Source organism: Agelaius tricolor, unplaced genomic scaffold (genome assembly GCF_023055355.1).
Source record: "Agelaius tricolor isolate 1412-34295 unplaced genomic scaffold, bAgeTri1.0.p SCAF_5, whole genome shotgun sequence".
Lineage (NCBI taxonomy): Eukaryota > Metazoa > Chordata > Aves > Passeriformes > Icteridae > Agelaius > Agelaius tricolor.
In genome coordinates this window covers 2694042-2705442 of record NW_027269265.1, presented here as the reverse complement: position 1 = coordinate 2705442, position 11401 = coordinate 2694042, and the positions used below count along the sequence as shown (strand labels likewise).

At 57.7% G+C, this 11401-nt stretch overlaps 1 protein-coding gene across 1 annotated transcript; it reads right to left on the bottom strand.

Annotated features, from left to right (window-relative positions):
- Positions 1-4714: 4714 nt before the first annotated feature.
- PTGDR (prostaglandin D2 receptor) lies at positions 4715-11193 on the bottom strand. The gene is made up of 2 exons (XM_071426098.1): positions 9942-11193; positions 4715-6600 (listed from the first exon to the last, which is right to left on the bottom strand). The coding sequence occupies exons 1-2, from the start codon at positions 10761-10763 to the stop codon at positions 6328-6330; spliced, it is 1095 nt and encodes a 364-aa protein (XP_071282199.1). The 5' UTR covers positions 10764-11193; the 3' UTR covers positions 4715-6327.
- Positions 11194-11401: the final 208 nt, after the last annotated feature.

Sequence of the window (11401 nt, the reverse complement as noted above, 5' to 3'; positions counted from 1 at the left end):
CCGGGGCACGGGCAGTGCCTGTGCCAGACCGGGAGCAGCTCTCAGGGCCAATCCTGGCACGGCTCCAGCAGTCCTGGTGCGGCTCCTGGAATGGCATGGAGCCTGTCCCGGTGCTAATCCTGGAATCCCAGTGCCCTCAGGAGCCCCTCGGTGGTCAGAGATTTCCGGGAGTGCCCTGGGCCAGCTCCAGTCTGGCCTGAGAGCCCCAAGGCACAGCCGGCCCCGGTGCTACAGAACCCCAAAGCCCCCGAGCCCAGCTGAGCCCAGGCTGTGCAGGGCAATTCCCATTGCTCCAGAGGAGCCCACGGAGAATTCCCTGCCCCATGGCTGGCACCAGGCCATGTCCCCATCGTCCCCCTCTCCTACATGTCACCAGAAGTCCCCAAGGGGTGCAGCCTGTCTGGCCATGACCTTAAAGCCCATCCAGTCCCACCCTCTGCCACGGGCACCTTCCACTATCCCAGGCTGCTCCAAACTCATCCAACCTGGAACACATCCAGGGCTGGGAAATCCACACGCTCCATCCCAGTGGCCTCAGATGCCCCCTCCATCCTTTAGGACCCCAGCCCTCACTCAAGCTGCTTCTATTTCAGCAGTTGGTGCTTCACAGGTAACTTCCAGAATAAAAAATCTTTTCCCTCCCGTGGCCCTGGGGCTGTCCTGACAGCTGTAACAATTTAACTTTTAATTTACTCCCTGCACCTCAGCAGCAGGGCAGACTCCAGCGAGGACACAGCAGGTCACAGCCACACCGGTGGCTTTGGCTGTTATTTTATTTTAAAACCACGCTTTTGTAACAGGAACTTCGCAAAGGAAACTTGGGGCACAACAAACTCCAGAGCCGGGGGAGCTGCGGTTTGTGACAGCACCTCCATCTCTGAGGGGCCACTCCCAGGCCTGGCTTTGCTTTCTGCTCTCACACACAGCTCCAAGGGCTGCTCAGAGTGCTGAGGCTGAGGTGGCAAAGCCCCAGCCCCAGCTCTGTTCCCATGGTCAGATCGATGGGAGGGACTGAGGGGATGGTGTTTAAGCCATCCCAGACCACCTCACCACCAGGAAAACACATCCCAGGAGCTCCTTCAGCCCTGCTTCCAGTCCTGAGCCAGCAGAGCACCCCAGCAAGGGGCACAGCTGTTGGTGGGAGCCATCCTGTTTGATGCCAGAGGGTGGGGGCACCCTGGCACCTTCAGCCTCCTTTGTGCCTCCCACAAACCCAGCTGAGGCTGAGCCCTGCCCTGATCCATGCAGAATGCCCACCCAGAGCCCCTTTCCAAGCAGCAGGCACCCTGTAGGGTCCTCCAAGGCTTTTCCCAGCCTCCCACTCCTTTCTGGCGTTCCGTGTCACAGCTCAGGAAGGGGTTTTGGCTTCTTCTGGAGCTCATTTTCCTGGCAGCCTAATGGAGCCTTAAATACCCTTCTGGGGCTTCAGGCTTCTCCACTGACAATTGTCTCTGATGGGATTTTTCTGCAATAATAGGAAAATTGCTGGGCTTTTGTATTTTTTTTTTTTTCATTCCCCCTTGTGTGCTGGAAACCAGGAACAGGCTGCTTGGTACAATCTGTCCTGCCTTGGGAAGTGTTTGTTTTCTTCCCCTTGCTTCCATGTTTAGCTCGTGTCCTGCCTCTAGCGAGGGCCATATCAAATCCTAGAATTATTTAAGTTGGAAAAGTCCTCTAAGACACTGAGTCCAACCATTCCATTCCCCCAGCACTACCAAGAACTACCATGACCCCTGTCCCCAAGTGCCACATCCTCACAGTTTTTAAATCCCTCCAGGGATGGGGACTCCACCACTGCCCTGGGCAGAGAAATTTTCTCCAATATCCAATTTTCTCCAAACCTCTCCTGGTGCAGCTTGTGGCTGCTTCTCCTTGTCCTGTCCCTGTTCCCTGGAGCAGAGCCTGTCCCTGCCCTGGCTGTGCCCTCCTGGCAGGAGCTGTGCAGAGCCACAAGGGCCCCCTGAGCCTCCTTTGCTCCAGGCTGAGCCCCTGCCCAGCTCCCTCAGCCCCTCCTGGGGCTCCAGACCCTTCCCCAGCTCCATTCCCTTCCCTGGACATGCTCCAGCCCCTCATACACGCAGTCAAGGTTTGTTGGCATTGTTTTCCCTACAAGAATATTTCCAGGCTTGGCCCAGTTGGAGAAAACACTCTGAGCTTATAGGAAAGTTTGATGAGCTTCATAGAGAAGGCTCAGCCTCTGGAATTTGCTGCCTGTGGCTGGGGAGGGTGTTGGGATCCTGCTCCATCCCTGGTGGATTTTAAAGGGTGGCTCTGGCACCAGGGACATGGAGGAGTCCATCCCTCCTGTTTATGGTGAGTGGATTTCATCCCTTTTGAACCAAACCTGTTTATGGTGAGTGGATTTCATCCTTTTTGAACCAAACCTGTTTATGGTGAGTGGATTTCACCCCTTTTTGAGCCAAACCTGTTTATGGTGAGTGGATTTCATCCCTTTTTGAACCAAACCCATTGTTGGTGAGTGGATTTCATCCTTTTTGAACCAAATCTGTTTATGGTGAGTGGATTTCACCCCTTTTTGAGCCAAACCCCCATCCTGACCTGTGTTTAACAAATCCACACAACACTTCTCTTCCAAACCTTCCCACCCCTTATCTCGTGCTCCAGAGCTTCCAGCAGCCTCCCTCCCCACCCTGGCCAAGCAGGGCTGAGCACTGGGCCAGGTTTTGGGTGCATGGGTTAAAAACCAGAGAAAGCCACCCCTGGGCTGGCTGCTGGCAGCCCTGGCACTGCTGCCTGCCCAGGCACGGCCTCCCTGCTTGCAGAACAGCTGAAAAATGCAGGAGGCAATAAAAAAAATAATGATAAAAAAAAAGGGCTCTTTGCAAGAGCGAAACAATTTGTCGGGAAATGAACTTGGGCAAAGTTGTGCCTGTATTTCATGAGCTGGAAAAAAAAAAAAAAAAACAAAAAACCCCAAACAACACCCTGAGTGTGATTTACATCCAGGAAAGGAGCGGGATGCTGGTGGCAGCAGTGACAGCGTGGGACAGGGCAATTGGCAGTGCTGGGAGGGGACAGGGACGTACAAGAGCCCCCAAAGAGCATCGCTGGTGTGGAGCTGCAGCCCCGAGCTGAGCAGCGTCTCTTTAGCGTCTCTTTATCCTCTCTTTAGCGTCTCTAAATCCTCTCTTTATCCTCTCTTTAGCGTCTCTTTAGCGTCTCTTTATCGCCTCCATTAAGCGGCAGGTCCGGCCCCTGGGGAGCGCCAGGCTGGCACGGAGGGGTCCCCAGGGGAATGACTGAGCACTGCAGGAGCCCGGGGAGGATGCGATCAGCCAGGGCTCCACAGCCGCTCTCCCCTCCTCAGCTGCAGCTCCCTGAGCCTTTTCGCCTCCTATTTAGCAACATTTACAAAACCAACCCGCGCGCTGTCGGGATTTTTCATTCCAATTCATATTTAATTTATATTTCCCTTTTATTTTGATCTTTCCCGGATTCGGTAAGGAGGGGATCTAAGCTTCCACATAACTCCTGAAGCCCCAAATTGTACGTGTTTTAGGAAAAAAATTTTCATCAAAAGAATAATAAAGCACTGGAATGCTCTTCCCAGGGAGGTGGTGGAATCACCATCTCTGGGTGTGTTTAAAAAAAGCCTGGACATGGCAGTGGGTGCTATAGTCTGGGTGAGGTGTGAGGGCACAGGTTGGGCTCAGTGATCTTAGAGGTCTCTTCCAACCTCATCATTCTCTGATTCTGTGATTCTGTGAATTCTGTGAATTCTGTGTTGAGGCACTGAAAATGGGCTGCCCAAGGGACCAGCTTGGGGTGGGGAACACCCGTGGGCTCCTGGCTCCTCCTGGCTGGGGACGTGCTGCCATCTCTGGCAAGGACGGGGACACGGCAGCCCCGGGAACAGCCGGGAGCCAGGATTGATCCTCCTGAGGAGCAGCCTGGAGCCAGGATTGATCCTCCTGGAGGAACAGCTGGGATCCAGGATTGATCCTCCTGGAGGAGCAGCCTGGAGCCAGGATTGATCCTCCTGGAGGAGCAGCCGGGAGCCAGGATTGATCCTCCTGAGGAGCAGCCAGAAGCCAGGATTGATCCTCCTGAGGAACAGCTGGGAGTGAGGATTGATCCTCCTGGAGGAACAGCTGGGATCCAGGATTGATCCTCCCGAGGAGCAGCCGGGATCCAGGATTGATCCTCCTGAGGAACAGCCGGGATCCAGGATTGATCCTCCTGGAGGAGCAGCTGGGATCCAGGATTGATCCTCCTGAGGAACAGCTGGGAGTGAGGATTGATCCTCCTGAGGAGCAGCCTGGAGCCAGGATTGATCCTCCTGGAGGAACAGCTGGGAGTGAGGATTGATCCTCCTGGAGGAACAGCTGGGAGCCAGGACTGATCCTCCTGGAGGAACAGCCCTGAGCCCAAGCCTCGCTGGCTGCGGCTGCCGCTTGGCTCACCCGGAGGGAGCAGCAGCGCCCGGCTGGAGACTCCGAGTCTGTTCCCACAGCAGGAAGGGCAGGATCCCGATTAAAAGTGCTGCTCCAGCCAGGGGAGCGCGTCAAGGTCACTGGGAAATGTGTGGTCCCAGCCAGGGAGCAGGGATGCTGCAGGGATGAGTGGGGGTCACTGGTGGCTCCATGGGTTATTTCCTGAGATGATAAAATCATGGATGGGTCAGTGATGAGGTGTTTGCATCGTCTCAGGGCTCAGAGGGAGTCTATTTTTGCACCTTAATAAAGAACAATGATTTGGTTTGTGTTGGTTTAATTACTGATTTCCATGGATGGTGGTTACCCTGGGATCCAAACACACACGTCATGGGGCAGGGAATTTCCTGGGCCAGGGCCTCTCCAGGGGTGAATCCTCACAGGCACCAGGGGCAGATGATGCCCTGCACACCCAGAATGCCCTCAGCTTGGAAATCTTATCCCACCTCAGTGATTATTCCATGATCCCACATCAAACACTCCCAGCCTGGCCGTGCCTGCTCCGTCTGTCCCGAGTGGAGCCCGGATCTCTTTGGGGGAAGGAGATCCCAGTTTAGGGGGACAACAACAAAGTTTTCCAGGGCTGTTATCTCACCTGGCTGCAGTGGAACAGATCCCAGGAAAGCCACGGAGCAGGCTGGGAACTGTTGACTCTGCAGCCCCACGTGAGCCATCTCCAAGTCAATACCATGCCAGTAACATGAAACCAATCCATGAACCAACCCTCGTTTCCTTCTTTCTCCTCGGAAAACCCCGAGGAGAGGCACCGAGCTGGCAGCTCACAGGTGCCCCCAAAACATCCCCAAATGCAGCTCTGCCCTTTTATCCAGCTTGGGAGCAACAGCCAGAGGCAACCCCAGCAGGTCACCTCCAAAAACTCCAAGATATTTTTCCTTCAAAAGCAGAATCTGTTTGACACCAAGAGTAAACATCACGTGAGAGCGGGCAGGAACACGGCTACACCTTGCAAGGCTTAGCTAAACAGAGGAGAGAAATACCCTCTGTCTCCTCCAAGGGCACTAAACAGTTGGTCATCGTAATTTTTTTGGCCTAAATGATCACTTAAGGCAAAAATTAGATCCAGTTAATACCTGTGGTTTAGAGGAAATGGATCTTCCATTAAAAGGATTGCCCTCTTGCACGCTCGCACCGAGGCTCTGTGTTCTCTCAATTACTGCTCTCATGAAGGCTCAGGACAGTCATAAATACTGAATTTAAATAATTACAGCACAACAGGTACAGCGGAGGAGCACAAATGCAACATCAGTGCTCAGAGTTTTCCAGAGAAGAGCGAGATAAGGGCGGACAAACCACAGCCCTGCCTTGGGAATAGGGAAGACCCTGGGCAGGGATTCCAGGTGTGCCAGGGAGGGATTCCACCTGCATCCAGTTCCTCCTCACACCAGGAACTGCTGCTGGAATTTCTGAGTCCCTCCTGCCCCTCACCCAGTCTGGGGACACCCCAAACCCATTCCTTGGCACGGAACGGGATCGTGCACAGGCCAAGGTGATGAAACACTGAACCACTTTCATTCCACAGGGACACACCCTCACTTCTCCTCCCTGTGTGTCCCCCACACTCCAAAGCCCCTCTGCCTTCCTGGAGCTGGGCTCTCCCCAAACCCTCCTCGAATCGCCGCTGCTCGGAACATTCCCACATCCCAGGAGATCCCAGATCCTCTCCGGGGCAAAACCACAACCTGGGCAGGGCACAGAAACCCTTCACGGCGTCCCTCGCAGCGAGCTGGACGCCGTCCCCGCCCTGCCACCGCCCTGTGGCGCCTCGGGATGCTCCAGGGCAGGGCTGCGGGGCCGAAGGCTCGCTCCTCATCCTCGCCGGCAGCCGCCGGCGTGTGCGGCAGCATCGCGGCGCTCAGGGGATGCCGGGCGGCGGCGGAGCTGTCCTGCGGCAGCCCGGGGGACAGAAGCGGCTGTCACCGGCGGGGCTGGAGCCCTCCTGGGGCAGGGAGGCTCTGCGGGAGCCCAGGCGGCGGCAGACGCGGCGCACGAAGGAGCGGAAGACGGAGGTGCGGAAGATGATGAAGACCCAGGGGTCCACGATGGAGTTGACGGAGAGGAAGCGCAGCGCGCTCAGGTCGGCGTTCTCGTTGAAATCGGCAGCGAAAGCTCCCATGTAGGCACGGATCTGGCCAAAAAAAAAAAGAAATAAAAATAAATATCCACCAAACGGGAGAAATTAGGGAAGGAAATTAAGGGGAATGAAGGGAGGTCTTGCTGTAGTGGGGGTAAAAATAATCCCAGGGTAGCAAAAGTTTTAACCCCATGGATGGCATCAGGGGACAAAGGGGGCGGCGAGGGGTCCCTCCTGCCGGGGGTCTCCCACCCCTGGGGAGGATGTGAGAGGATTTTGGGGTGGTCACAGGGAGCTGGACCTGCCCAGCAGCTTTGGGACACGGGGGTGGGGATGGGGGGTTACTGTGGGTTGTGGATCCAGCTGGGAGTGGGGCAGGACCAGGGATGGTCGTGGCTCAGGGACAGCACATCCTATCAGGACAAGGATGTTAGAGGTGGAAATGTGGACCCAGTGACCAGGATTTCTTCATGGATGAAGGAATCATCCAGCCTTGGCAGGTGCTGCTCTGTCTCCACCCCACTTGTGCTGATCCCCTTGCCATGGAAATGGGATCCATCCATTGGATAACTCAGCAGGGATTCAGCCTGGGTTGGTCACAAAACCAGTTTGAGCCCAGCTGTGCCAGAGCTGTGGGTGGCTGACACCTCATGGGGTGGCTCCAGAGTCAGGAAGAGGATGTGGAAATTGTCACCCATGCACAGCTCCCACCCTGATTTTGGGGTGGCCCCGCCTGTGCCAGCAGCTCTGCCTGCAGGGGGTGATGGAAAGGTGGAAGTGTAGGACCTGACCCATGGAAAAGTGGAACTGCAGGATCTGACCCATGGAAAGGTGGAATTGCAGGATCCCACCCATGGAAAGGTGGAACTACAGGATCCCACCCATGGAAAGGTGGAACTGCAGGATCCCACCCATGGAAAAGTGGAACTGCAGGATTCCATCCATGGAAAGGTGGAACTGCAGGATCTGACCCATGGAAAGGTGGAATTGCAGGATCTGACCCATGGAAAGGTGGAACTGCAGGATCCCACCCAGGAGTGGGGGACAAAGGGGCAGTGAGGGGTCCCTCCTGCTGGGGGGCTCCAACCCCTGGGGAAGAAGTGAGAGGATTTTGGGGGGGTCACAGGGAGCTGGATCTGCCCAGCAGCTTTGGGATGTGGGGGGGTTACTGAAGGGTCTGATAAGGGTGGGAATGGGGGGTTTTGAAGGGTCTGATGGGGTGGGATTTGGGGAGTTTTGAAGGGTCTGATGGGGTGGGAATGTGGGGTTATTGAGGGGTCTGATAAGGATGGGAATGGGGGGATTTGAAGGGTCAGATGAGAGAGATGGGTTTTGAAGGGTTGATAAGGGTGGGAATTGGGGGTTTTGAAGGGTCAGATGAGATGGGAATGGGGGATTATTGAGGGGTCTCATGGGGTGGGAATGGGGGTTTTGAAGGGTCTGATAAGGGTGGGAATGGGGGGATTGAGGGGTCTGATAAGGGTGGGAATGGGGGGTTATTGAGGAGTGTGATAGGGGTGGGAATGGGGGGTTATTGAGGTGTCTGATGCCAGGAACTGACACCCCCCTCCCAAACCTTAAACCCCTCAGGGGGACCCTCAGAGGAACAGAGGGGTGGTGATGGGATGGGGGTGGGAGCAATTCCAATGGAGTTAAAGCAGCAAACTGATCCCAGGGATGGGGAGGGGACACTCAGATAGGACTGGAATCATTCACTGACCCCTCCAACACCTCTGGGACAGAGAGGTGATGATGGGGGGTTGGTTTAGGGGGTTAAACCAATGAGCTGACCCCTGGGGATGTGGTGCTGGGATTGGGTATTCCAGGGAGGGGCAATGGAATGACCCTGTCCGGGACAGAAGGGGCGGGGGCAAATATTCCAGGGAAATTTGAGCCATAAATCAACCCCCAGGACAGGGTGGGGGGGTTGTTGTGGTTATTCCAGGAGGATTAAGCAATGAATTAATTCCCCCATCCCAGGATGGGTGGTGGACATTATTCCATGGGGGTTAAAGGACAATCTTTAATTAAAATGTATTTATTTGTTTGTTATTTATTACGAAATAAATTTAATTTATTTAATTAATTTCGATAAATTGAGGACTGGGGATGCGGTGTTTGCGTCGAGGGTGGGCAAGCTCCCAGAATGGGATAGTGGAGCCAGGGCAGGGGGGATTTATTCCAAGGGGATTAAAGCCATAACCTGACCCTTGGAGGGGATCCTGGAGGGTGGCAGGGGTGGGTCACTCACAAGGGACTAAAGCAATGATCTCTCCCTCCCCAGGAGTGGGGGGTGGCTCCAGAGTTTATTCCAAGGGGCCCAAACAAACCCTGACCCCTGGGAGAGGGGGGTGGTGGTGGGGGGGGGGATTATTCCAAGGAGTTTTAGGCAATGACCTGGTCCCTGTGGGCAGAGTGGGGGAGGATTTAGGAGCAGGCAAAGCCTTGGCCGCCAGGAGCTGGTGGTGGTGTCGGGGTTTATCCCAAAATCAGAGCTCTGACCTCCCCAGGACTGAGTGGTGCTGGTGGGGGGGATATTCCAGGGTGCTTTAACAACAGCCTGACCCCCCTGGACAGGCTCAGGGACCAACCCAAGGGGGCCAAATCATCAATCCAACCTCCCTGCGAGGAGGAGGAGATGGTGCTGAGACAGGATATTCTTCCAAATGGATGAATGCAATGACCAGCTCCTGGGGTGATGAGAATTTGAGGGGGGCCAAAGCAACAACCCAGGCTCCCAGGGGCTGGTGGGGGGGAAATTCCAGGAAAATTCCAGGAAATTCATGCCTGACCCCCACGGACAGGGTGGGGAACTATTCCAAAGGGGCCAAATCATCCATCCAACCTCCCTGTGAGGAGATGGTGCTGAGAAAGGGTATTTTTCCAAATGGATTAATGCAACGACCAACCCCTGAGGTGTGGGGTGATGAGAACTTGAGGGGGGCCAAAGCAGACACCCACAGTCCCAGGGGCTGGTAGGGGGGAAATTCCAGGGTGCCTGACCCCCATGGACAGGGTGGGGGGCTATTCCAAGAGGGCCAAATCATCCATCCAACCTCCCTGTGAGGAGATGGTGCTAAGGATATTCTTCCAAATGGATTAATGCAACAGCCACCCCCTGTTGCGTGGGGTGATGAGAATTTGAGGGGGGCCAGTGCAGCCCCCCAGGCTCCCAGGGGCTGGTAGGGGGGATATTCCAGCGTGCCTGACCCCCATGGACAGGGTGGGGAGCTATTCCAAGGGGGCCAAATCATCCATCCAACCTCCCTGTGAGTGCACGGCGCTGAGGACCGGCTATTCCCCGAAGGATTTCCCGCACTGACCGGCCCCCGCTCGGCACACAGCATCTCCCCCCAGCCTCCCAGGGGCAGGACGGTTCTCCCGGCATTACTCACGATGAGCGGCAGGGAGCAGACGGTGAAGAGGACGGTCATGAGCCCCAGCAGGACGAGGTGGTCGAGCTCCTCCATGCGCGGCGCGGCGGGAGCAGGGGCCGTCCCGCGGCGGGGCTGCCTGCGGGCCATGCCGTACAGCTGCCGCATGCTGCTCACGTTGCACGCCACGATGGCCAGCACCAGCAAGCCCATCAGGCTGGCGTAGAGCACGGGGAAGCCCAGGCGGCCCGGCCCGCCGCCGGCCATGCGGATGAAGCACCAGGTGCCCGGGCAGTACTGCATGGGCTCCCCGAAGCCCAGCAGCGGCAGCGCGCAGAACAGCGCGCACAGCCCCGCGGCCGCCGGCCCCAGCGCCGCGCCCAGGCGGCGGGTCAGGTGCCGCCGGTAGAAATAGGGGTGTCCCAGGGACAGCCAGCACTCCAGAGCCATGGCCAGCAGCAGCAGCGTGGGGGCCAGCCCGAAGAAAGCCATGAGGAAGGCGAAGAGCTGGCACAGCACCCCCGGCTGCTCCTCGCCGCGCACGCCCGGCCCCAGCTGGCTGAGGCTGCGGTTGTAGGCGTAGGCTGCCAGCACCATGGGGCTGATCAGGCACTTGCCCAGCAGGTCGGTGACCGCCAGCGCTGTCACCAGCACGTAGAAGGCCGAGACCCGCGGCGGGCGGCCCCCGGGCGAGGAGCGGGAGCGCCGGCGGTGCTGGCCCAGCAGCAGCAGCGCCAGCACGTTCCCCAAAAGGCCGGCGGCGAACAGCACCGAGCTGGGCACGGCCGACTGGCCGCTCTCGATGTGGCGGCTGCTGCGGCAGCGGTAACCCTCGGCCTCCATGGGATTGCCCCGCTCCGGGATGCGCTCAGAGGGACGCCCCTCTCCTCCTCGCAGGGATGCGGGGAATGTCCCCACGCACCGGGTTCGGACTGAACCCCGCACCGCACCGGGATGGGATGCGATGGGATGCGATGGGATGCGATGGGATGCGATGGGATGCGATGGGATGCGATGGGATGCGATGGGATGCGATGGGATGCGATGGGATGGATGGGTGGATGGAGCGCACCGCGCCGCGGCTGCCGGTGGTGACTGTCCCCCCGCCGCGGAGAGAGGAAGGCGGGAGAAGAGGAGGAGGAGGAGGAGGAGGTGCGGTGCAAGCGGGCACGGCCCCTGGGACAGCCCCTTCTCGCCGCCCGGCCCGCCCCGGCCGTCGGAGCTCGGCTGCGGGGCGGGGGGGCCGCGCTGCTCCCCGGGCAGGAGGGAGGGGAAGGGGCCGGGGTGAGTGCCCGGGTGAGGGTGAGGGGCTCTGGGAGCGGCCACTGCAGGGGACGGAGCTGGAGCTGAGCCCCTGGGGCTGGGGGTGCCGGGAAGGAGACGGGGCTGAGCCCCGCGGGGGTGACGGGAGTGGGGTCCGAGCACGGTCGGGGAGCTACGGGAGAGGGGGGACAGAGCCCCTGGAGGGGTGACAGCGCCCA